General features: G+C 44.0%; 1 protein-coding gene across 1 annotated transcript; it reads left to right on the top strand.

The window, feature by feature from the left end:
• Positions 1-1,541: 1,541 nt before the first annotated feature.
• On the top strand, positions 1,542-21,758 carry lrrc3 (leucine rich repeat containing 3). Its single transcript, XM_048535031.1, has 2 exons — positions 1,542-1,676; positions 20,630-21,758. The coding sequence occupies exon 2, from the start codon at positions 20,737-20,739 to the stop codon at positions 21,520-21,522; it is 786 nt and encodes a 261-aa protein (XP_048390988.1). The 5' UTR covers positions 1,542-1,676; positions 20,630-20,736; the 3' UTR covers positions 21,523-21,758.
• The last annotated feature ends 4,954 nt before the right edge of the window (positions 21,759-26,712 follow it).

Below are 26,712 nucleotides of genomic sequence, written 5' to 3'. Positions count from 1 at the left end.
CTGAAGGAACAGCAATATATTTTTAAATCTGAGCGATGAGTGGCTTGGAGGAGATCTTGCAGGTAGTGGTGTTGCCATGTATCTGATGCCCTTGACATTCTATGTGGTACCGTCAAAGATGCTGACAAAGAAGCCAGAGTGAGTTATTGAAGTCCATGTTGTACATGGCACACTCTGTTGCTGCTGTGCATTGGTAGTGCTGATGAATGTTGTCTGAGTCTTGCTGCATTTGGGCGTGGATTACTTCAGAATCAGAGGAGAAGCTAACAGTGCTGAACATTGTGTGATCATCATTGCATATGTCCATGTCAAGAAATGGCTGATACTGTGAAGGGGCTATAGATCCTGACAACATTCAGGCAATAGTACTGAAGAACAAACCACAGACCTGGTCAAGCTTTTCCAGTACAGCTACAACACTAGCATTTAGATAGTGCGCAAACTCTGCCCAGGTTTGTCTAATTACAAAAAGCAAGACAATTCCAACGCAACCAATTACTGCTCTGTCAATCTTCTCTTGATTTGCAGTAAAATGATGGATGGTCGATCATCAACATTGCTGGTAAGCAGCACTTGCTCTCTAAAAACCTACTCATTGACACTCAGTTTGGCTCCTGTCACAGCCACTCAACTCCTCACCTCATCACAGACTTACTCCAAATATTGACAAAAGATCTAGTCTCCAACCATGCAAGGGCTGCAGAGGTTTAACAAGGCAACTTACCACCACCTTCTCAAGAGCTGTTACGGATGGGCAATGATTGCTGGCCCAGCCAGCAACATCCACATTCCATGAAGCTATATTGAACCTTGTTTTCTGATCTTTCAATAATGAGCCGGGCCCCTCAAAATGGTAGGGGTTCCTTAAGTTAACATAGCTGATGAAGAACAAAAAAATTGATCTGTGAGTTTTATTTACAGAAAGCAAGACATGGTCGTTGAGAGCTGTGTAATGTCAGGCTGGGCATTTATTTGGGGGATAACAATAAAAATTGCTGCCTGTCTGAAATGTGTGGTACTGAAGTAACTCTGGAGAATAGGTTGTCTGCCTGAATAGCTCTTCCAAAGAGCCAGCACTGTAGTGATGGGCAGAATCGTCTTGCTCTGTGCTCATTGATCCCTGGTGATTCATTTTCCCATCACTTTGTTACACTGGAGCTTCCTAACTCAGCAACAAGCTTTGCGATAGGGAACGGAGATGTGGTGCCAGTCTTTGAAACCTTGCCAACAAGTTGGCAATGATACAGCTTTTTTTTGGCTGGGTCCTGATGTAAGAAATAACCTCTAGTGTCACCCACGAAAAAAGAACAAAAATTGCAGGGTTCAGAAAGGGAGGGTGGAAAACAGATACATCTGACAGAGATCTATGCGACACTCTTGAAATAGAACGTATTTATTAAGACAATCCATTCTGCCCAGCTCTGCCCTAATCTCAGTGGCACAGAGCAGTGTCAATCGAGAGCTAGCCCTGCTGCTATTGGATGGGAAACGGAATGGGGCTGTCCAAGGCTAGAGGGGCTGGAACAGAGGGGAGGGAACAATCAGGTGAACAAGGTCTGTGACAGAGGGGGTGTGAGAATGGAGACAAGAGGGAGAAAAGAGACAGAGGGGATTGAGATATCATCAACAACTAAGACTGAAGATCAGTAAAAGCAACTGCAGTCTGCTGAGGACAGGTACTGTGACCCGGTGTGCAGCTTGGGTTAGCACACAGAAATGTTCATGCTAAATGTAACTGCTGAGGTGGTTTGGTTCCTTGCTGACAATTTGAGCAACTTAGCAGTTGTTATGAGCCAGGTTTTCTGCCCTGCAAAGGTGGATAGTTCTGCTTATTTATATCTGGAATTAATGCAGTTTTAAATATTTCGTGCCGGTTAGTAGTGAACCAAATTTACTGTGCGCAACTGGATGTTAGGATTTTATTTGCAGATGAGAAGGTTTGCGGGAATTAAATGTGCTTATTGGGGGTGCTTTGATTTGATAGCAGAATAAGCGTTGACTTGCTAGAAGAGGGAAAAGGATCTGTCAGCTTGTATTGTGCTGATCCCTGTCACTGTACCTGCGTCCTGGGAATGCTCACTGCCAGGAAGAAGCAAGCATTTGCTTTCTAATGTGCACAAATGCTCCCTTTGGGAATGTGGTTCTGGCTGATATTCCATCCATCAGTCCAGATGTTAACAGCTGACCTTGGCATTTCAGGAATATGAGCACGGTGGGTTGGGAAAGGTGTGTTCCAGGGAGAGAAGGTTATCCTTTCGCCAGTTACATGTTCGTGGTTCCAGTTTTGTCCAGCTTCCCCCATAAACTCACTAGGCTGTTTCCAACGTTTGTACAGTCCTGCCCTTTAAACCATTTGGGAAGGGGCTGGGGGTTAAGAGTGGGGATGGTAGCTCAGACTGTCTCTTTGGATATATGATAACATAGATGAATAATCATCGGAGCATTGACATGTCTTCTGGCAGTGGGTAATGCTGATCACGCAAATGATTAATGGGAATAATTACTTGTTAGCTCCCCTGCAATAAGTAGCCAGCGAGTCTGCCACATGTCCTCAGGATAATTTAGTAGTACCTTTTTTGATTGAATTGTAATTAAAGTTTGTCACCGATTGTTGATTGGTATTAGCCCTTCCTTGTCTTAACATCCCCTTTCCCAACATTTCCATGAACAAGCATAACCTCTCTGGAAAAGAGACAGGGGAATCTCTACATGCTAAGCTTTCATCTGCTCATATCAGCAGTGGGCATGTCAGCTCCTCATGATGGTCTTTCTTCCTTCATGGACTGATATGGGACAGGAGGTAACCATTCGATCCATCTAGCCTATCCTGGTTTCTTTGAAAGAACACTCCAGGAGGTCTCTCACCCGCCCCACTCTTTCCTCACAGCCCCTCAAGGGTTTCAGCTTCAATTATTTATCTCACTCCCTTTTCAGAAAGATACATTGGAATCTGCATCTGCCGTCCTTTTCAGGCAGTGAGTTTCTGCGATCTGGAGAACTTGATCGTCAGGAAGAAAACTCCCTCTTATCTGCTCGTTGGTACTATGTCAATTAGCATAAACCAGTATTAGATTCCCAACTCTCCTGCCAGAGAAAATCATTTCTTTCCGTTTACCCCCATCAAAATTCCTACTAATTTTGAGCACCTTTGATGCATTATTCACCGAGGTATTTTCTTTCGGGAGATTTGAGGCTAGGATAAAGTTCTCCCATTTTCAGTTGTTAACATCTTGTCTTCGCATCCATCGGCAGTCACAACGTTGGGTCTTCAGATTCCATCAACTACCATTGATGGATTCCACTCCCAGTGTTTAAAAATCTTAAAGGTGGCTAAAGGATAGATGGAGGGATGCTAAGTTATGCCAGTGCTGTGTAAAACAGGGTTCACACTGCCTCTGGAGTACTGGGTTGACTTTTACGTCCTGCACCTCAGGAAAAGTATCTCGGCTTTGGAGGGGTTGCACTGTAGATTCACCAGGATGACACTGGGCGGGGGTGGAGCCTATCTCGCAAGTATGAACCTACAAAGGCTGAGTCTGTATTCCCATGAATATAGAAGCCTAAGGTGTGATGAACTGAGTTGTTTAAGATGATGATTAATTAGGCAGGTAGAGACAAACTAACCTCCGAATGGGAAAGTTTTCCTGATCTTTGGCACAGTGATAACCATTACACTGAGCTCAGTGGATAGCACTGCTGCGCCATAGCGCCAGGCGCCTGGGTTTGATTCCATCCTTGGGTGGGCAGTGGTGACTGTCTGTGTGGAGTTTGCAGCTCTCTTTGAGTCTGCATGAGTTGCCTCTGGGTGTTTCAGTTTCCTCCCACAATCCGAAGATGGGTTGGCCATGCTGAACAGCCCATGGTGCCTAGGGATGTGCAGGCCAGATGGATTAGTCATGGGAATTACAGAGTTACAGGGTCTGGGTGGAATGCTGTTCAGAGGGTTGGCGTGGTATGGTCTGCTTCTACACCGCAGGGATTGTATGATTACATTTCAAGCTGAGGGTGCTACATTGGATCAGCAACATTGGTGTCAGTAGGGTCCCGACCCGAAACATCAAGCTTTCCTGCTCCTCTGATGCTGCTTGATCTGCTGTGTTCATCCAGCTTCACACCGTGCTATCTCAGATTCTCCAGCACCGGCAGTTCCTACTATCTCAGTAGGAACATTTTACTTTGAACATACAGAAACTGAAACAAGTTGAATCACTGTTTCTCCTTTTCCTCATCTTTTCTGCTTCTCCCTTTATTGTCTCATCAGTTTCTTACTGACTCCTGTGCCTACAGAACACTCAACACTCAAAGGATATTCTTCATCCATGCTCCTCAATGTTAGCCTCTCAATGTCTTAATTGGAAGATAAAAGCTTAAGAAGGGCCTTGAACAGGTCCATGGTAAAAGGATGCTTCACCTCATGGGGGAACCTAGGACCAGGGGCACAGTTTCAGATGAAGGTGTTCTTAGAGATGAGGAGGAATTTTTTTTCTCTAAAGTTGTTTGTCTTTGGAATTTGCTTCCAAGAGAGCAATGGAGGATGGGTCATTGAATATGTTCAAGGCTGAGTACGGCACATTTTTTGGCCCACGGTGGAGCTGAGGGGGCAGGCAGGGAAGTGGAGTTAAAGCCACATGATCTTTTTGAATGGTGGAGAAGTTTCAATGGGCCAAATGCTTTATTTGTTATGATCTTGTGGTCAAGGTGGAAGATGGCTTATCTGGATCAAGCGAGGTATTGAAAGTGACATCTATTTTCTTTGCTTATGGGATGAGTGTGTTGCTGTCTCAGCCAACATTTATTGCCCATCGCTAATTGCCAGGAGATGGGCTAAGAGTCGATCACATTGTTCTGAGTCTAGATTCACATGTAGGCCAGACCAGGCAAGGAAGTTTCCTTCCCTACAGGACATTAGTGAACCCGATGTGTTTTTCCCCTGACAATCGACAATAGTTCATGGTCATCATTAGACTCTTAATTCCAGATTTGATTTTAAAATTGAATTTAAAATCCTACTGTGGTGGGATTTGAACCTCGGTCGCCAGAACACAAGCTGAGTTTCCAGATTAATAGACTTGCAATAAAACCATTAGGCCACTTGCCTCCCCTTAAACTTTCACAGCTAAGGGATTGCAAGGTGCTGTAGTGTTTGTAATGTATCCACCGAATAATTCTGCTGGGAATCATGAGGGCCCAGAAATTCGGCTCTTGAAACACAGGCAGCCCTGTCATTTTGGTGCTTAGATTCCCTTTTTATTCATTTGTCCTGTTTCTCCTGGTGGATGAATCCGAGGTCTGAATGCCAATAGCAATGCAGGGTCGGAGAGGATTTAATGGAAGATGAATTGGTGCACAAACATAACACTGAATGCCCCCATGATGCAATATCTGAACAGTGGCCCGATTTCTCGGATCATGCTGGGAGATGACAAAGTGCCTTTAACAGAATGGAGTTTTATTTGATGCAGCTAGAAAAATGCTGGCATGGGAAAGGGCAGAGAAAAAGCCCTCCATTATATATAAGTGGTAATACAATTCACATTTCACATTCTCTTCCTCTTTCTAATTTCATCGCTCTTGCTATCCTTTTTCTTTTTTAACTTCCACCTCTCTTTCCACTCTCTTTCTTTCCCTTCTGCTTACCCCTCATTCTTTTGGATCCGAATTTTCTTTTACATTTTACTGTCAGCATGTGTGATCACCAGCAAGGTCAGCATTTTAGACAGCAACGTGTAGAGCTGGGTGAACACAGCAGGCCAAGCAGCATCAGAGGAGCAGGAAAGCTGATGTTTTGGGTCTGGACCCCTCTTCAGAAAATGCCACCTTGATTGTCAACATCAGTAAATACAAGCTCATCTGATGTATTTATTTGGAACTTCTGCTGGAGAGGGACAGTATCAAATATTGTTGAGGAAACTTTAGTGCCATCATTTAGAATATACTCCAGAAGTATTCATTTTTATTCACACAGGATAGGGCCCAGATCAGATGAGTTGGGCAGCATAGTAGCTCAGTGGTTAGCATCTCTACCTCACAACACCAGGAATCCAGGTTCAATTCTAGCTTCAGGCAAATGTGTGTGTGGCATTTGCACATCATCCCTGCGTCTGTGTGTGTTTCCTCCCACAGTCCAAAGATGGGCAGTTTGGCTGTGCTAAATTGTCCAGAGATGTGCAGGCTAGGTAAGTTAACCATGGGAAATGTAGGGATGGGGTGGGTCTGGGTTGGATGCCTTGTGAAGGTTGGTGTGGATTTGATGGGCTGAATATCCTGCTTCCAGACTGTAGGAATTCTATGAAGTCGTCAGTGAATGAACCAAAGTCATATTCTAACAAAGAGTTGTTTTCTAACTTTGATGATTCTAAGGACTTGATTTTCATTATCAAGGCAGGAAGCATGAGGTGAGGAAATTTCCCAATTCAGCAGATCTGTCTTCATGTACTTAGCCCCCACACCACAGTATTTTCAGTCCAGGGAGACATGGTGCAATTGAGGCAGGCCTACTGACTTTGGAAGTGGTTTGAATATGGTTACAGAGATGGGTGAATGCTGAACCAGGCTCATTAGAGGACCCCCTTCAGCTCTCTCTGTGGCTCTGGCCCAGTTGTGTTAAAGGCCATCAACATTGTCTCCAACTCTTACACCATAGAGTGGGCACCCCTTACTTGCTCCCGTGCCACCTCCATGGCCCCCTGCATACTCAATGCCACTCTCCAAGCATGCACTAGAGAACCAATGAACCATATAAAACAATGACACGTCTTGAAGTACTATTGAAAGAAACACGCAATCAAAAATCGCTTTGCATAAAAAACCGTTCTTATCATCCTATAACTTGTCAGTCAAAAAAAAGCATTGTAGTATTAATAACAGAAGCTGTACCTCACCTTACACCTCTTAATCTTACCTAAATAAACATTGAGAGAATATTGTTTGAAGAAATAGAAATTATTATAACCTCGTAAGGATTTATCAGAATGAGAATAACTATGGGTGCAGCATTGCCATCAGAGCCAGGCTGTTTCTGACCTCTTCTGTTGTGGATCACAGGTTGGAATTAGAAACTGTATCAGTGATAATGGGAAATGCAGATGCTGGAGAATCCAAGATAACAAAATGTGGAGCTGGATGAACACAGCAGGCCAAGCAGCATCTCAGGAGCACAAAAGCTGACGTTTCGGGCCTAGACCCTTCATCAGAGAGGGATGAAGGGATTAGAAACTGTTAGGTTAAACACATTTTTTGAGTCTGTCTGTGCTCAGCAAGTCTTTATACCCAAGCCATCCTGTACTCGACATCGTACCTGTATCTCGTCACTGTTCAAAGTGCTATGTAGACATAGGGTTATGTCTTCATTCTCTTCACCTTGGGGTTGCAGACAGTAGTGCCATTAACTGCAGTTCAGTGGTGACTTTCTTGTGTTTGAGTCTGAATGTCATGGACTGAAAAGACAGTACAGAGAGTTGAGCTCAAAAAGTAGGCAGTGCAGCGCTGAGGGAGAGCTGCAGTGTTGGAAGTGCAGATAAGATGGTAAGTCAGTGCTACAGATGTCCTCTCAATAGACCATGACAGGATCTTATGGCACTGTTTCGCAGGAGGGTGGGTGCGGGCGGAGGGGGGGTGGGGGCGGAGGTCACATGAGAGGGATCCTTGGTGTCCTGGGCAATATTTATGTCAGATACCAACAGTCTGGTCACTACACTCCTGTTTGTGGCACAGTGGCTAGCACTGCCGCCTCACAGTGCCAAGGACCTGAGTTCAATCCCAGTCTCAGGCAACTGTTTGTGCGGAGTTTGTATGTTCTCCTTACTTCTGCTGGGTGCTCTTGTTTCCTCCCACAGTCCAAAGATGTGCAGGTTAGGTGGACTAGCTACACAGTTGTGGAGGGGTTAGGTCTGGGTGGGAGGCTCTTCAGGGAGTCAGGGTGGACTTGTTGGGCTGAATGGCCTGCTTCTACAGTATAGGGATTCGGTGCTGTGCACAAATAGCTGTAAGTGTCTGTCAGTCAAGCAGTAGGTACTCTTCAAAGTATCTCATTGACAGTAACATGCATGCTGCAGGATGCCCTGGGATTGTGACAGGTGCTACAGAAATGCAGGTCTCTTATTTGTTATAACCGGGAGCAGATCCGGGTGTGATACTGGTCATCCATTTTGGTGTTTATTAGCACTCTTCAAACTGAGTCCCGAACCTTTCCCTCCCAGGTCAATGGCTCAAATTCCTCCTCCCACTGCCCCTCCCTCCAAAAGCCGCCAAACTGTGAGCTCTCAGGCTGGTTGAAATTGGGATTCAGTTACCCCTTTTCCAAGGGCTGTACTGTTGCAGCTGTTGCCCCATTCTAGTTCCTAACTCTCTTCATCAGTATCTCCTCTGCAGCAAATACAGTGGAGCAGATCCATCAGCATTAACAGCTCAGTGTTCTATACACGGTGGAAGTAGGACTCTCTCCGATTAGATGGAATATTGGCAAGGGGTGCACGGGGTGGGAGATGGGAATCCAATAAAGCCCTTTGAAATACGTAGCCGTAACCAGGCAACGGTGGGCTTCAGTTCATTGACATCCACAATGTGCAGACTTGCTTCCTATTTTGTTCCTCTGTAGTATTGGTGATTTGACAGATTGAATCTGCATTGAAGTTTAATTTTCTGCTTGTTGTTTCCACGACACATAAACACAACACACATACCGTTTATAAACACACGCACACTTACATAAAGCCACATATACGCATGCTGACTAATACTCTGAAATGCACACACATCAAGCACAAAGATATACATGCACAGGTAGGAATGGACACATTACTCGGTGCAGTTTTCCCTTCCCTGGAGGTGGCGAGTAAAAATTCAAAAAGGCAGCTAATTGGGTAACTTGACCATAGACATATACTTGCCCCTTTTTGCCAATTCAGTAATCAATTCTGTGGGTGACCTTCTCGACTTGCCAGCAATAAAAGCCCTTAAAGTGGTCAATTAACAGCTACCTAAGGGCCTCAAATTGACACTGGCCGGATGACCGAGCTCCCTGGCAGATGACAAAAGCACCTGGTTTGGTGAGTGGGAAACATGGGACAGCCAACCTGCTGGGTAGGTGAGGGGATCCATTTGCCCCAATCTGGGTCCAATTAACAGTAAGGGGATCACCACTAAAGCCAACCGTTGCCTCCAACTCCCAGCATCTCTCTCCAGTGACCCTTACCCCATGAGACTCCAAACCAAAAGACGCTTGTACCTTCTAAAAATACATATACAGGATGATGGCATCGCTGGCTAAGCCAGCATTTATTGCCCATCCCTAAATGCCCAGCGGGCAGTTTAGAGTCAACCACACTGCTGTGGGTCTGGACTCACATGTCGGCCAGAATGGTTAGGATTGCAGATTTCCTTCCCTAAAGGACCTTAGTGAACTATATGGGTTTTTATGACAGTTGACAGTGTTTTCATGGTCTTCATCAGACTCAAATCCAGATTTTTTAAATTGAATTCAAATTCCACAATCTGCCATAGTCTAGCAATAACTCTTATCCATTGCTTCCCCGTTGGATCCCCTGAAGACTGCTCTTCATGTGATAATCTCTCGGACCCCGAAGCTGCTGGTCCCTGAGTGGGTTAGACAAGACTTCACTGGTGAGTCCTGTGATTGGTTGAGAAGCTTGCAGGCCAGGTCTTCCCGAACTCAGCTTGGGAGCTTCCTCACTGGTGGGCAGAGAGCCAGTCGGCACTGAACATGATACCCTCCCCCTCTCCCCCCAACCTCTGCAAACACTAAGTGTTGACCTTCCTGTAAATGGTTTAAAATGGCAGCAGCGTCAATTGACACCATCAACACTCAGCTTATACCTCAAAAAGGCCAACAACCTGCCAATAAAAGAGTTAAGTTATGTAGGTTATAATCCTTCCTCAAGTACAGAAGATTGAAGGGCAGCGCAGTGGTTCATTGGTTAGCACTGCTACCTCACAGCGCCAGGAACCATGTTTCAATTCCAGCCTCGGGCGACTGTCTGAGTGGAGTTTGCACATTCTCCCCGAGTTTGCATGGGTTTCCGTTAGGTACTCCGGTTTCCTCCCACAGTCCAAAGATGTGCAGGCTAGGTGGACTGTCCGTGCTAAATTGCCTACAGTGTCTAAGGATGTGCAGGTTAGGTGGATTGGCCGTGGGAAATGCAGGGTTACAGGGATAGGGAGGGGTAGGTCTGGGTGGGATGCTCTTCAGAAGGTCAATGTGGGAAGGGCTAAATGGCAGGCTTCCACACTGTAAGGATTCTGTAGTTCAGAGTTATCACTGGATGGAGAGAGAGAGAAACTGTTCCCCTGAATGGGAAAAGTCTGAAACAAAGTTAGATGAGGTTGAAATCAGCGCTGATGGAAAAGAAACACTTACAAAGTGGAAAGGAGAAATAGATTAATTTTCATCTGGCAACTGAAGTTGAGGTTACCCTCACCACAATAGGAGTTCTTTCAATACTTTACACAATCCCGTTAAATTTGTTTTCTTTCGAAAAATAGGATAGTTGCCATTCCCAATCAGGGCAAATTGGCTAAAGCCTCCAGTAAAAGAAGAGTAAAATGTTACTAACCTCAACACCAAGGAATATACTACTGTAAAGTCGTGTGCCCCACTGTAAACTTTGGCTTGTTCAGTTCCTTTCTTAGAATCAGTGTTAAAGCCCTAGACAGCATTTAACACTCCACAAAATCACTGAATAGCAGATGATCTGCTCATGATTATGTTGGGATCCTGCTATGCACAAACATGTCCATGTTTTACACATTACCCCAGTGACTCCACTTCAGAAACACTTCCCTAACTGTATGAAAGCCTCTGGGGAGCTCCTGAGGCAGTGATTGGTGCATTTTCAATGCAATTCTTTCTTTCTCTGCACCCCCATTAATATTGACTGTTTCTACACATTACTGCAAAATCAGTATTGCAGAAGGCACTAATACAATTGTAGCTGGCTCTGAACTCCTCTCACAAAAGTCACCTTTTTGGATAGGCAAAGAGAAAAAACTGAGAGACTGAAGAAAGAATTCCTCAATCTTCAGGTTTTGCAATTGGATGTGAGATAGTGGATCCAGATTCCATGATAATAGGATTTAAAATGAGCTCTGTACTTCATGCTCTGCTATCCTGTTGAGTTTCACTTTAACGCATATGTAATGCAGTATGGACTGCATAGTGAGGCGTGACTTTTATCCCTGTATTACAAACTGGCCTTAGCCCATTAAACAACCTCGATTTGCCAATCTTAATGTCTGTTATTAGATTGCTAAGCAACTGTCCACAGCCCGCTGTAAACTAAAAGTGCCTTGGAATCTGTTAATGCACCCTCTTGGTAGTGCTTTCTGCGATGACATTAGCCTTTAAGAGATATATTTTGTCCTAGGATTTTTTTTTTGTGAAGAAAGATTGAGGCAGTGGGGCTGAACAGTCTGCTCAGAACTATTAGATTAAACAGTTTGTCAGGCCTTGATTTTTTTTAAAAATAGGAACAATAAAAGCAGACTGAATGGGTGGGGTAAGCTCCCATATAGCCAGGAGTTTTAGTTTCAGTAGTCGTTGTTGCTGGGTCATGGAGCTGGGTGGAAGCTGCGGTTCATCTCTCCCTGCTATGCTCTCTCTCTGGTCTTCTCTTAATGCTTTTCCTCCTGGACTGGAGGATTGCCTGTAAGACCATTTATTTTTCTGAATTCATCTTTGTCAAGCTTGTGTTTATGGAATGTTACTATATTGGAATTGTTGATTAGGAGTAGTTAATAATCTATTATTCCATTAAGATTTCCAATACAGTTGTTATTACGATATTTTTCAATTTCTTTTGCAGTATTTTAACTGTAGTGTATGAATAAAGTATACTTTGCTTAAAATCTGGTAGATTGACCAACTAAATTACATCTGGAATGCAACACCTCGCAGTTGCCTTCAAGATAAGAAAAGATCACGGTCTAGTCTACCTTCTTAATATATTTTAGGGGTGTTTAGTCTGGTCCATAACACTGACACCAAAGATACCAGCATCAGTTCAAGCATCAGTTTGAGGTTGTTTAATGGGCCAAGACTAGGGGTGACCTGATGGAGGGCTTTAAGAGACGTATTAAATAGCTTGTCGAAATTTAGAAGTTTTTCCCCGTTTGTGAGGCCATTCAAAAGGAGAAGCCTTAAGTCACTGATCATCTCATAATGAACACAGGAGAAACCTCTTCCCCAAGATCATACTGAGAACTCACTACCAGTTAGCATTGTTGAGGTGAATATCATAGGTTCATGTAATAGGAAGTTTGAGACATATGTGAGGGAGAAAGGTTTAGAAGCATGTGCCAAAAGCTGATTCGGGGCTGGAGGGGTTATTGTGGATGGCATTGACCAGTTGGGCCGAACACACACACCCTCCCTGATCCTGTACATTCAATATGATCCTGTGTCAAAGTGCATTACTTATCAAGTTATCAGATTTGATTTATTGTAGTCACAAAAGCAAATCAAGAGAAAAGGAAGTGTCTTTGTACAATGGGTTGGAGCGCTGCCCCAGACATCCATTAAACAACAAAATGGGCACTATTTTTGGAATCAATAAGCACATTTAGGTGGAGCTGCCATAATTAATAAAATGTTGCAGAACATTGGATAGGCTGAACGGCCTGCTCCCATGTTCCACAATCCGAACCTTGCACACACATTTCGCGTGATTTTTCTGGTTGTGTTTCCAAATTATTGAAGTTCCAAATCTACAGCCCATACATATAAGATAGGTGCTAATAAGTCTGAAAGGAAATTCAGGGGAAGCTTCGTTAGCCAGAGAAATGGTAAAACTGTGAATCTTGTAGAAAGGGAATAGTTGAGGTGCCATTCGCACAGATGCGATAAAGGGAGTGAGAAAGAAATGATGACTGGGTGATACAGGAGGGGAAGAAGCACATACAGAGCATAAATACCAACATAGGTTAATTATACTGAATGGCCTGTTTCTGTGCTGTGGAATTCTTTGTTATTCTGGGAAATAATGCAGTACTGAGTTGGAAAGCCTTTGAGAATTAAATTTGAATAGCAGCCCAGGGTGATGGGTGGGAAAGTGCTATTTCCCTGTAGATTGCAAGTTTTATTGTTTAATGAAATCGGGAAGTTTCTATTCCTTGCAGATGTACGTTGGCAGCACAAAACAGCATCCAGAATATTGCAGGGTCTTGCTGGCATGATTCGGAGTCTGTGATTTTTGTTTGTTGCAGCCTGTGCAGAGTGTGAAAATGATTTAGCATTTTAGCCTGATATTGCCATCACTTCTGAATCAGAAAGTCTGTGGGGGTTGAACACAAGGTCAGTACTGGAAGATAAGCCTGTCATGCTGTACCACCAAGGGAGCATAATGTCAGCTGGAAAGGCTTTTAACCAACAATAGTAAAGTTAGCATAGTCCTCTTGGACCTCAGGGCTGCTGTCCCAATAGAGAGAGATGACTGGAGGGTGGTTTTAACTTGAGGGTCTCCATGCTTCAGGTGAGGGGAGGGGGTGAGAAGTGGAGTCCCTCACGGTAACATCAGCTGGTGTGGGAATTGAAATTCGACGCATAAAGTTGGTCACTGTTACGAATTAAGTCTATGTTATATGGGCTCACAAATCCCATGCTGAATAAAGACATGATCAAAGTGGGAAGCTTGCGATTTCATGCCTTTCTTAACCCCTGGCCACACGGTGGGTCATATGATCTACATCCTGGAGGGTAACTTTACCAGCATTCCCACTTGCCTATTATTCAGTGCCTTGATTTTCCTCTCTGGCTGTGGCACGTACAGATTCCATCAGGTGCCTCACTTCCTTTTGACTGGTCAGGTTCTCAAAGCCTGTTTGCAAGTTATTTTTAATTTGCTCCTGTGGCATTTTACAGCACAGGAATGGACAATGTGCCTCACTTCATTCATTCGAGTGTTTGTCTTGTAGTCCATTTCTCTCCCTCTCCCCTTGCCAACTTCATCTCATCTATTAACATATAGACTTGCGAAGCCAAGGTGTACAAGGCCAAGAGCCAAGTGCTGGAAAATAGGATTGAAATAGGTTAAGTGACTGTTTTTGACTAGCTCAGGCTCAATAGGCCAAAAGGTTTCTTTTTGCGCTGTACACCTCTATGACTATCCTTCTATTCCTTTCTCTCTAATGTACCTTTACTCACTTTCCCCAAAAATGCATCAAGAAACACAGAATGGTTAGGACACACGAGGAGACCGTTCAGTTCATTGTATTGGTGCTGGCTGTCTGCAAGACCAATTCATTCTAAGGGGCTTTTTCCCTACAGCCCTGCTATTCTTCCCTCTTCAATATAATAATCTATTTATAAACATTCTAATACAGTAACCATATTATATTAGCAATTAAATGTGCCTCCGCTACACTCTCAGGCCAATCCCAATATCTAGATCTTTACCATTATTACTTTGGAGAAATTCCTTGCATTATGATTTAAAATTCCCAGGATGTGTCGTTTAAATAATCTTCAAATATACGGCTCATCCATAATGTTCAGCTTGAAGTTTTATCACTTTTCCATACTGTTCTGGTGTATTAAATGACAATTAAAAGATAGATGAATTTATTTTTAAAACATTGTGGAAAAACAATATTTAATAGCCAGCAACTCTATCAAAGCTTTGTTTTGATTACTAAGAACAAACACTTTTTTAAAAAAAAATTCCCATCTAAAAATAAATCTATACATTATTTGCCTCAACTACTCTCTTTGGGAGTAAGTTCCACATTCTCACTGCTCTCTGCAGAAAGATGTTTTCCATGAACTCTCTGCTGATGTTTTTCCCAAGGTGTGGGAGTCCAAAACTAAGGGATAGATTTAAGGTGAGAGAGGAAAGATTTAGAAGGGATCTGAGGGGAAACGTTTTCATGCAGAGGGTGGTGCATGTATGGAACAAGCTGCCAGAGGAATTGGTGGAGGTCGGTACAATTACAACATTTAAAAGGTACCTGGATGGGTACATGAATAGGAAGGATTTAGAAGAGCATGGGCCGATTACTGGCAAATGGGACTGGATTAATTTAGCATATCTGGTTGGCATGGACGAGTTGGACTGAAGGGTCTGTTTATGCCCTGTATGACTCTATCCATGTAACCCATACTATTGACATCACTCTGCATATGCCAACAGCTGTGCAGGCAACTGATCTAACCAACCCAATACCAACAGTAGCAACACTCTAACCTTTGTACCAGAAGAGTTGACAGTTTAAATCTCATTCTAGAAACTAAGGCTCATAATCCAGACCAATATTCCAATGACATCTTTCAGATGAGCAGTTAAACCAAGAGAATTTGCCTTCTCTAGACGATGTAGAATACCCCTTGGCATTATTTTAATAAAGAACACAGGTGTTCTCCCCAGTGCCCTGGCCAAAATTTATTGATTAACTAAAATCTCCGAAAGAGATTAATAAGTCGTCGATATCAATGCTGTTTGTGACAGCTTCCTGCATGCAAATTGATTGCTGTGTTTCCTTCATTACAACACTACAACAGTTTAAAAGGAATGCTTTACTGGCTGGAAAGTGCTTTGGAATATCCTATGGTTGTGAAAGACACCTGCAATCTCTTTCTTTACTTTAGTTTTGCATTGTCAAGCTGTTTTAAACAATCTGCCTAATCGCTTGGGCTCATGAGGCTATTCAATTCCCCAACTAATGCAGCAGAAAAAGATTAGATGGTTATTTGTGGACATTCACTCCTACAAGAAGCTGCTAGTACATCCAAGCACTGCACACCCATTGTAACTAAATTACAAAATCTTTGTTTCTGAAGCTCTGGAATTCCTCCCTCAACCCCACTGTCACTCCACTTCATTCTTCTTTAAGATGTACCTTAAAACCCATTAATAGACTGGAATATAATGTGGGCAAATGTGACATTGTTCATTTTGGAAGGGAGAACAAAATAGCAGCATTTTTAAATGGTGAAAAACTGCAGACAGCTACAACACAAAGGGACTTATGAGCACTTCTGCACAAAACACAGAAAGCTAGCACACAGGTACAGCGGGTAATCAGGAAAGCTAATGGAGTGTTGGCTCTTATTTCAAAGGGGTTGGGGTGTAAAAGGAGGAAAATCTTACTGCAATTGTACAAGGCGCTGGCGAGACCACATCTGGAGTCATATGAGCAGTTTTGGTCCCTTTATTTAGGAAAAGAAACCTCATTGTATGCAAGGAGCAGGAACGCCTGATGTTTTCGGGTTGGGACCCTTCTTCAGAAATGGGGGAGGGGAAGGGAATTCTGAAATAAATAGGGAGACAGGGGGAAGTGGATAGAAGATGGATAAAGGAGGAGATAGGGTGGGAGGAAACAGACAGGCCAAAGAGGCGGGGTTAGAGCCAGTGAAGGTGAATGTAGGTGGGGAGTTGCCGGGGGGCGGGGGGGGGGGGGTGGGGGGGGGGGGGGTAGGTCAGTCCAGGGAGGACAGACAGGTCGGAAGGGGGAGGTCGGGATGAGGTTAGTGGGTAGGGGATGGGGGTTGGGCTTGAGGTGGGAGGAATGGTTAGGGAGGTGGGGACTAGCTGGACTGGTTTTGGCATGTGGTCACGGGAGGGGAGATTTTGAAGCTTGTGAAGTCCACATTGATACCCTTGGGCTGCTAACCATTCCTCCCACCTCAAGCTCCACCCCCATCCCCGACCCACTAACCTCATCCCCACACCCCCCCCCCCCCCCGACCTGTCTGTCTCTGGGGACTGACCTATCCCCCTCCCCCAACTCCCCACCTACATTCACCTTCACTGGCTCTAACCCTGCCTCTTTGACCTGTCTGTCTCCTCTCACCCTATCTTCTCCTTTATCCATCTTCTATCCGCCTCCCCTAATCTCCCTATTTATTTCAGAATCCCCTTCCCCTCCCCCATTTCTGAAGAAGGATCCCGACCCAAAATGTCAAGCTTTCCTGCACCTCAGATGCTGCCTGGCCTACTGTGTTCATCCAGCTTCACACCGGTGTTATCTCAGATTCTCCAGCATCGGCAGTTCCTACTATCTCATTGTACGCAGTTCAGAGAAGGCTTGTAAGGATAATCCCCGGTATGGAAGGATTGTCTTCTGAACAAAGGCCAAACAGTTTGGGACTGTACTCACTGAAGTTTAGAAGATTGAAAAGTGATCCGATTGAAACATTTAGGGGCTTCACAGGGTAAATGCTGAGAGGAGGTTTCCCCTCATGGGAGCGTCGAGGCCCAGAAGGTATAGTCTCAGAATAAAGCGGCACTAATATAAGAATGAGATGAGAAGGAATTTCTTCTCTCTGAGGTTTCAGAGTGTTTGGATCTCCTTGTCACAGAGAACTGTGAGGGCAGCAACCTTGAGTATATTTAAAGCTGAGATAGATTCTTGATCAGTAGGGGGATCAAGGATTATGGGGAAAGGACAGGAAAATGGATGTAAGATGTGTCAGATCAGCTGTCATCTTAATGAATGGCAGTGCAGGCTTGAGGGGCCGAAGATCCTACTTCTGTTTCTATTTCCTATGGCCTTATGACAATTGGGCCGAGCTTTTCTTCAGCTCTTCAGCTTGTCTAATATCCCCTTATGTCTGGAAAGTTGCCCACTGAATACCAAACAAAGTGGGATATAGCTGCAATGACTAATCATTTCCCTCATCTCTGCTGAGTTGAATTAAACTGTAAGGATGGATTTTGACAAACGGAAGAAAACATAGGCCACTCATAACCTCTTGTCCTCGTTCTCTCTGTGTTTTAATTAAAAGAGTTTCTGTTACCTCAATGGAAGTGATTTAACGGAACATAGACGTTAAATAAGTTGAACTTTGCTGAAATAAAACTTCTGTCTTTTTGCTAAGTTTATTTATGTCTCACAGAGCATTACAAGCTAATTCAGAGTTGCTGTCAGTGAAAGTTTCACATCTACAGGGCTAGCGTGCAATCATAAGTTATAGATACTCTCACACATTAAAAGCCAGTTCGTTTGATCTGCTTGTAAGCATCAAATTTTTTAAAAAGTCAATACATTGTGTGAGATGTGTCCTTTCACCCCCGTTTTAAAAAAACTTAGCTTAAAGCAGCAGGAAGCACTGTTGTCAACATCAGCTGATGCTCTGTGGGAAATGTGATGAGCATACTCTTCCACTGTCCGAGGTGTGGTTAACCAGAGCGCCTTTGAGACAATCACATGTGTGTGGTCCATTTGGGAAGTTACCTTGATGGGAATATCAAGAGTGCCACAATGATCAGTATGTGGGCACCCCCGCACCCATTAGCAAATTCTCCCATTCTCAGTTCCCAGCTAATGACAAGGTGTGACCCTGGGAGTGGATCCCTGTGCCTGATTCTGGGATCACAGCTCAATTAAGTGCAGCTCTGCTTTGGGAGCTGAATCAAGCGTAATATCCTTACTCCCTGAGACGTGGCTAGGATGCGATGAATGTCAAATTAGTCATGCTTCTATTGAATGGCAGAGCAGGATTGACATGCTCCCATTCCTATTTCTTCAGGTCTTATGTTTTTATCATGGGAGAATAGATCAATGCTTTCTCTCTCCAGTAGACTGCAGTCTCCAACCCTTTACTTCTGATTATGAAACCAGCCCGGGGAACACGGGACAAAGAGAAACAGGAGCAGAGACAGCACAGTAACTCAGTGGTTAGCACTGCTGCCTCATAGCATCAGGGACGTGTTTGTTTCTAGCCTTGGGTATGGAGTTTGCATGTCCTCCCTGTGTCTGCATGTGTTTCCTCTGGGTGCTGTTGTTCCCTCCCACAGTTTAAAGATGTACAAGTCAGGTGGATTGGCCATGCTGAATTGCCCATAGTTTCCAGCGATGTGTAGGCTAGGTGAATTAGACATGATAATATGGGTTAAGGGGATAGGATGGGGATTTGGGTCTAGGTGGAATGTTCTTCAGAGGGTCAATGGGCCAAATGGACTCATCTGGACTGTGGTGATTCTATGATTCATTGGCTTCTGGAATCTGCTTCACCATTGGCAGATCCAACAGTGATCAAAACTCCAATTCCCTTCTTCTCCCTCAACGTTATCATAGATCGAACATCTGTCTGACTCAGCTTTCAAAGTATCCAATGAGCCTGCCTCTGTCACTCTCTGGAAAAGCAAAGTTGAAAACTAACAGCTTATGAGAGAAGAAATTCACAGGATCCCTATAGTGCAGATGGAGGCCATATGGCCCATCAAGGCCGCACTGATCATTTCCCATGGCTAATCCACCCAGCCTGCACATCCCTGGACACCATGGGCAATTTAGCATGGCCAATCCACCTAGCCTGCACATCTTCAGACTGTGGAAGGAAACTAGAGCATCAGGAAGGAATCCATGCAGACACTCACCCAAGGCCGGAACTGAACCTGGGTCCCTGGCACTGTGAGGCAGCACTGTTAGCCATTGGGCTACCATGCCTCCGCACCTCCTTATCTTGAAACCATGCCTGCTTCATCCTAGTTTCCCTTACAAGATTCAGCATCCACTTGGTCAAGCTCACTTAGAATTTCTCATACTTTAGTAAGATCAACTTTCATTCTTCTAAATGCACAACACTTTCTTAATAAGATAACCCCTTCATCCTCGTGATGAGAATATTTCTCCGATAGGGCACAGAATTTGAACACATGACGAGAGCAGAGAAAACCTCTACGGAATAGGTGCAATTTTCATACAAGAAAGTTTATTTTAAGTCCTGGCACGGCACTATAAAGATTGAGGAAGGGTCAGCAATAATTTTGCTGATGCTTTTAAGTCTCTTGAATTTTTATACCACTGGTTTCCTCAGATTGAATCATCAATTTGTAACTGACCGCTTCTGCGTTTTATTCTCCTTGGAAGTTTATGTTAGGCAGTTTCAGATAATAAGAGGAAGGGTTTTTTTCTGGAATTACCATCCCTAAACCTCTCCACCCCTCTCTCTCTCTCTCTTGCTCCTTATTCAAGGTGTCCGATATAATCTATCCTTTTAACTAAGATTTTGTCACCTGTTCTAATATTTCCTTGTGTGGTGTGGTGTCAAATGTTGTTTTACTGTTCCACTGTGCAGCAGCTTGATGTTTTTTTCCTGTGTTAATCGGTGCTATGTAAACGCAAGTCATTGTGGGCTGTCATGACTTTTCCCTTTAATTTTCTGTTTCAAGACAACATCAATGACTTTAGACAACAGGAGAGGATTGATGGGGTTAGAGCAGTTGGTGTTACGAATGCGGACTTTTAAAAGGCATCTGACAGGGTGCAGATTTGTCAGCAAAATTAAAACTCATTGGTTTCAAGGGTACAGTGACTGTGTGGGTACAAAATTGGTTAAAGGGCTAAAAGCACTGCAGTGCCATGGCTCAGGCTGTGAAGATAAACACCAGCCTAAGACCCAAAAGTCCAACGGGAGGCCAGAATTGAAGGAAATCAGTATTGGCACAAAAGTGATGCCCTACCTGGACCTAATTAACATATGAATTAACAGGGTTAAAGCCTGACAAATCATCAGGACCTGATCATTTAAATCCCAGAGTACTAAAGAAAATGGCCCTGGATGCATTGGAAACGTATTGAAGACCTATTTAATAGTTTCAGTGCATTGGGTCCTAGATCGTTCTATGGAAAGAGGGAATGGTTGTTGGTGTAATCTCACCATCCTGTTTTCCTTTAGTCCACAGGGTCTCTTCTGGTGCTTGAAGCTAGCCCCCTCGAGTGACTTGGCTGTTCTTGGAATGGATGAGCTACTCTAATGGGTTGTGTTGAGACCTTCTTCTCACCATGTCGCGGGGCAGCTTGACATGGCTCTGGTTCAAGGTCGCACAGTCGATGGCCTTGGGTAGTTTCCTGCTGGCCTTCTCTTTGCTTCAGGTGGTCACCAGCACGTGCCCCAGGAGCTGCCAGTGTTTCGACAAAAACGGCAAATTTGTGCGCTGCGCCGGCAAGAACTTGAAGGAAATCCCCAAGGACCTCCCTGCCGACACCGTGACCTTACATCTCAACTCCAACCGGATAACCAAAATACCCAGCAATGCCTTCAAGGACCTCTCCCTACTCAAGGAACTGGATTTATCCAAAAATGCCATTGAGTCAATAGATAGTGAAGCATTCAAAGGAATCCCCGAGGGCCTCAAGATGCTTGATCTGTCGAGCAACAGGATCCAGCGTGTGCCAAAGGAGGCCTTCAGTAAAATTAAAGCAAAGATCCGACTCTCGGACAACCCATGGCACTGTGAATGTTCGCTGCAGCAGATCATCGAGGAGCTGACCCTTGACCCGGAAACGGTCAACGACTTCATCTGCCACTCCTCGGTGCAGGAGGAGTATGCTGGCCAGCCGCTCATCCAGATCCTCGATTCAGGTATCAACTTCTGCAACATCCACCAGAAAACGACCGACGTCGCCATGTTCATCACCATGTTCGGCTGGTTCACCATGGTCATCTCCTACATTGTGTACTACGTGCGCCAGAATCAGGAAGACGCCAGGCGTCACCTCGAGTACCTTAAGTCGCTCCCGAGCACACAGATCACCAAGGAGTTTGACACCATCAGTACTGTACTGTGAGACAGATTGTGTGATACCTATGCGACCTTAATACTGGATGAGTCAGCAGCGCTCCTGGCTCAACCACAAGTGCCTCATTTGCTAATTAGAGATTGTACGCCCTTTGACCTTTTCTATGATTTTTTTTCTCTCTGTGCGTTTGAAGTTCCTAATAAAGCTGTCAGAACTAAAGAGCTGTGGTGACTTTGGTAGACGACAAAATATGACTGTCTTCTTGCCTGAGCCAAGTTTGTGAAGTGGAGGTTTGGGGGTGTGGGGGGGGGGGGTGGTGGGGCGTAGGTGGCTGATTCCTCAGAACCTTAAGGGAAACCTTAAGGTGGTGCTGCAGATCAAAGCATTTTAACACTCAGAACCAGGCAGCAGGACCGTCCACAGTCAGGGAGTGGCATGACAGGATGGGAGGAAGGACATAGAGGTGCTTACACATTGGGAGGAGAGAAGGTTGTACTACTGAGCACAGTCAATGGAGGAGGTGAGTAGGTGAATGTTCCTTAGCAATCTTGAGGTGGACAGGGGTTTGCGGTGGGGAGTGTCATTCTGACTGGGTGGACGGAGAAGGTCTTGCATGTCCCATGTACCCATCGGAGACACGAGAGGAGTATGCTGCTGGGAATCAGACCACTGTAAAATGTCGACTTTATCAGCAATGCATACATACGTCTGTGAGCCAGGATATCCACAGTGTTCCCATGTACATCATCCAATGCTCATTCCCAACGAGACAGGAAGACTGGGACCAATGTCCAGGAAGGCAGCACATTCAAGGGCAATTAGAGGTGGGCAATAAATGTCAGACCAGTCAGTCCCACTCATATTCCAGTATGGACTTAGTACTTGACTGTTGTATATAGTGGACGTGGACTTAGGTACAGTCTAATTTGAGGCGGTTACAATCTCTTTAAGGGCTACTGTTCTGCATGGAAAATTTTGGTTTGTGTATAATTTACAGCTTGGGTTATTTTTAGGAACAACAGCAACTGACTGATGTTATCAGACGGTAAGGACAGGGAAGATTTATTGTAGTGATCCTGTTTATACCTCACAACATCTCAGATTGGCTGTACGTCAAGAAACTGCAAACCGAATTGGGAGGTAATTTAATTTCTATTTCTAATTAAATATTCAGGACAAAGTAAAGCTCCTACTTGTCTTCTATTAAAAAAAAACAAATTATACAGCATTGAATGATATTCTGGTCACTATTCACCTTCAAGCAACACTCTGGAGAGAAGCAAGTTCTCTCCAGTGTCCTGATCAATATTTATGTCTCAATCAATATCATTAAAAACTGATTATCTGGTTCATTGTCATGTTACCATGCGTGTAAATTAGTTGTTCCCTTTCCTACAATGTAACAGAAGCATTCTTCAAGTTTATTTAGTTAGCTGCAAAGATGCTTTGGGACTTGGGAATGGTGTCATATAAATGTAAGTCATTTCCTTTTCTGCACATTGCAGTCTCATCATAAAATGAATCATTAGGAACTCAATGCAATGGGTTATGCAAGTTTCTCATACATGAAACAAAACAGCCATTATAAGCAGACAAAGTTCTACAAATAGCTAATGAGACTTCTAACAGGCTAATTTTCTAATCATAAAGGAAGGAATGTTGGATACTGAGAGAATTTGCATCCTTTGACAGATGCCTGACATCCAGCAAATTAGAGCTAAGTTTGGCCAATTGTCTTAAGGATACCATTTTCTTTGAAAGTAATGTTCCATTATTTTTATATTTAACCTGGCTCATGTTTATACACTGGGATGAGACTTGAACCCCCATTTTGTGCTTCTGTACTACCCACAGAACTAAATTAGCAATCATTACACTGTTGGAGCGAATAGTGATTGATTGCAGAGTATAATGTTATGGTGTCTGCATCACATAGTGTCATGGAATGATACAGCTCAAAAAGCAGTCCCTTTGGTCCAACCAGTCCATACTGAACATAATCCCAAACAAAATTAGTCCCACCCGCCTCTCCTGATTCATATCTCTCCAAACCTTTTCTATTCATTTATCCTTCCAGATGTCTTTCAAACATGGTAATTGTACTCACATTCAACACTTCCTCAGGAGGCTCATTCCACACACGGCCCACCTTCCGAGTAAAAAAAATTGCCGTAGGTCTTTTTTTTAAATCCTTCTCCTTTCAGCTTAAAAATGTCCCCCTGGTCTGAAACCCCCATCTGAGGGAAAAGATACCTACCATTAACCCTGTCTATACCCCTCATGATTTTATAAACCTCTATAAGGTCACTTCTCAACCTCCCACACTCCAGTGAATAAAGTTCCAGCCTATCCAACCTTTCTTTATAACTCAAACCTTCCACACCCGGCAACATCCTGGTAAATCCCTGAACCCTCTCCAGCTTAATAATATCCTTCCTATAACAGAGCAACCAGAACTGGATACAGTATTCCAGAAAAAGCCTCAGGATTCACAGAGTAAAGATAATTTTAACGTTTTAAGATGATGCAAAGGATCAGATTAATGACAATGTTTTGATAACCAGTTGCTCCTCAGGGTTTGATTAAGCCCATGGGTTCGTTTATTGAAAGCAATAAAGCACATTATAATTTATGAAGTTTACAATACAGCAGGCCAACTAGTTTCTATAAGAGTGCAGCTTGTAGTACCACAGCCAATTAAACGCCAGGTAGAATCACAACACTATATCCCATACAAAATGTTGTCCTTTAAAGCTGAACATTTTTAAAAGTAACACAGATGTGGTTATTACCAAACTTCTCCCTTGAGTATTTTTTCCACTATCTGTCAATTCCCTATTATCCATTTCACATGGTCACACAGGATTGGGATTACCTCCAAGTGTTTTTAAAATCAGATTCACAAAGTAATTCACACATTAACCAAAAATTTACATACATTGCACAATGCAGGTGCAGGCTATTCAGCCCAAATCTTCCATACGGACATTTATTCTTCACACAAAACCCTTCCCACCTTACTTCATCTTGTGCTTTAACCTCTCTTTCTATTCTTTTCTCCTTTCCCTGCTTATCCAGTTTCCCATTCAATAAATCCATGCTTTTCATCCCAATTACTCCATGAGGTAGTGAGGTCCACATTCTAACCGTTCTCCGAGTAAAGACGTTTCTCTTGAATTTTGTACTGGATTTATTAGTGACTATCATTTTGTTGTTCTGAAGAAGAGTCACACTGGGCTTGAAGCATTAACACCTGTTTTTCTCTCTCCACAGATGCTACCAGACTTGCTGAGTTTCTCCAGCAGTTTCTTTTTTCACATCATATTGTTGGGCCCCAGTTTTGGTCTCTCTCAAGAGGGGAAACATCACCTTGCAAAAATGTATCAAAGGTGTAAAGCTTTAACTGGAAGAGTCCTCAGTCAAAATGTCAATATGTTCCCCCTCCCCGCCAGTACTGACTGACTGGCTGTATATTCCCAGCATTCCTGAACATGAGAAGGATTACTTTCCAAACCCTGGTCCTCACTGAGTCTCTAATTACAATGTTGATAGCACTTCTGGCTCAGCACACTTGGATAACCAGCAGTCAAGTTCCAGCGACCATTAGAGTTTTACTGTAATGCTGATGACAGACGTTCTGTGATTGGAGTTTTTGTTTTGCTTCAGCCACATTAACGAGCTGTCACATGCAGGTCCTAATCTAAAACAAAAATGTAACCTAACGAGAATTATTCTCAACGAGGTGACTGGTTCCGCAGTTCTTTTAATGATTGCCGGCCCAGGGAAATTTTCCACAAGGGGGGCATGGGATTGCTTGATGGTATGATATTGTGAAGTTCCTGAGACTGTAGAAGGGATGATATTTACCGACGTTGTCTATGTTCATATTCAGCAAGACCTCCACAACAACACCCAGGCTCAGGCTGATAAGTGGCAAGTGATATTTGTGGCATTCAAATGCTCGGCAATGATCGTCTCCCACAGGACAGAATCTAACCATTGTCCTTTGACATTAAATATCATTACCATCACCGAACACCTCCACCCCCCTCCCCCCATCCCCAAAGCTATCAAGAGGCTGGAGGTTACCATTAATCAGAAACTGAACTGGACTGGCTATACAAATGCTATGGTTACAAAAGCAGGTCAGAGGCTAGGAATACCATAGTGAGTACCTAATCTCTTTATTCCTCAAAGTTTGTTCACCATCTACAAGGCACAAGTCAGGAGTGTCTTGGAATATTCCCCACTTGCCTGGATGGGTGCAGCTTTGACAATGTTTGAGATGTGCAATGCCATCCAGGACAAAGCAGCCTTTATGATTGCCACCTTCAATATCCATTCCCTCCTCCACCAACACACAAGAGGCAGCAGTGTGAACCATTTCCAAGCAGGATCCCGCTAACTCCCTTCACTAGCACCTCCCAAACCAATACCCTCTACTACCTTGAAAGATGAGCACAACAGATATAAATGGGAACACCACTCACCTGTAAGTTCCCCTCCGAGCCACTTGCCAACCTGATTTCATAAAATCATAGAATGCCTACAGCGTGGAAGCAGGCCATTCATCCCATCATGTCCACACAGACCCTCTGAAGAGTATCCCATCCAGACTCAACCCCCCCACCCACCCCATCTCTGTAACCCTGCATTTCCCATAGCTAACCCACATAACCTGCACATCCCTGAATACTCTGGACAATTTAGCATGGCCAAACTACCTAACCTGCATTTCTGTGGACTGTGGGAGGAAGTTGGAGCACCCAGAGGAAACCCACGCAGACATGGGGAGAATGCGCATACTCCACACTGACAGTCACCTGAGGCTGGAATTGAACCCAGGTCCCTGGTGCTGTGAGGCTGCAGTGCCAACCACTGAGCCTTTGCCGACTTGGAAACACATCAACATTCCTTCACTGTCACCAGGTCTTGGAACTTCCTTACAGCACTATGGGTCCACCCTAAGGGCAGCAATTTGTTCAAGAATGCAGCTCACCAGCAAGCCATCAAGGGCAATTCAGGAAGAATAATAAATATTGTGCCCAGGCCCTTTGAACACGGAGAAGGGGGAGATCACAAAGGGCAATGGGATAATGGGGAGCAATGTTGTGGGGTGCAGACATTATGTGGGGTGAGATTACCGGAGTATGAGTTTGACTGGGGTAGAGTGTCATACTTAACACAGGAGCAAAAGCTGATACGAATTGGGAATAGGAATAAGCAACTCAACTCCCT

The sequence above is a fragment of the Stegostoma tigrinum genome, chromosome 7 (genome assembly GCF_030684315.1).
Source record: "Stegostoma tigrinum isolate sSteTig4 chromosome 7, sSteTig4.hap1, whole genome shotgun sequence".
NCBI lineage: Eukaryota > Metazoa > Chordata > Chondrichthyes > Orectolobiformes > Stegostomatidae > Stegostoma > Stegostoma tigrinum.
Note: the sequence above shows the minus strand (reverse complement) of the source record. Positions and strands in the feature narration are given on the sequence as shown.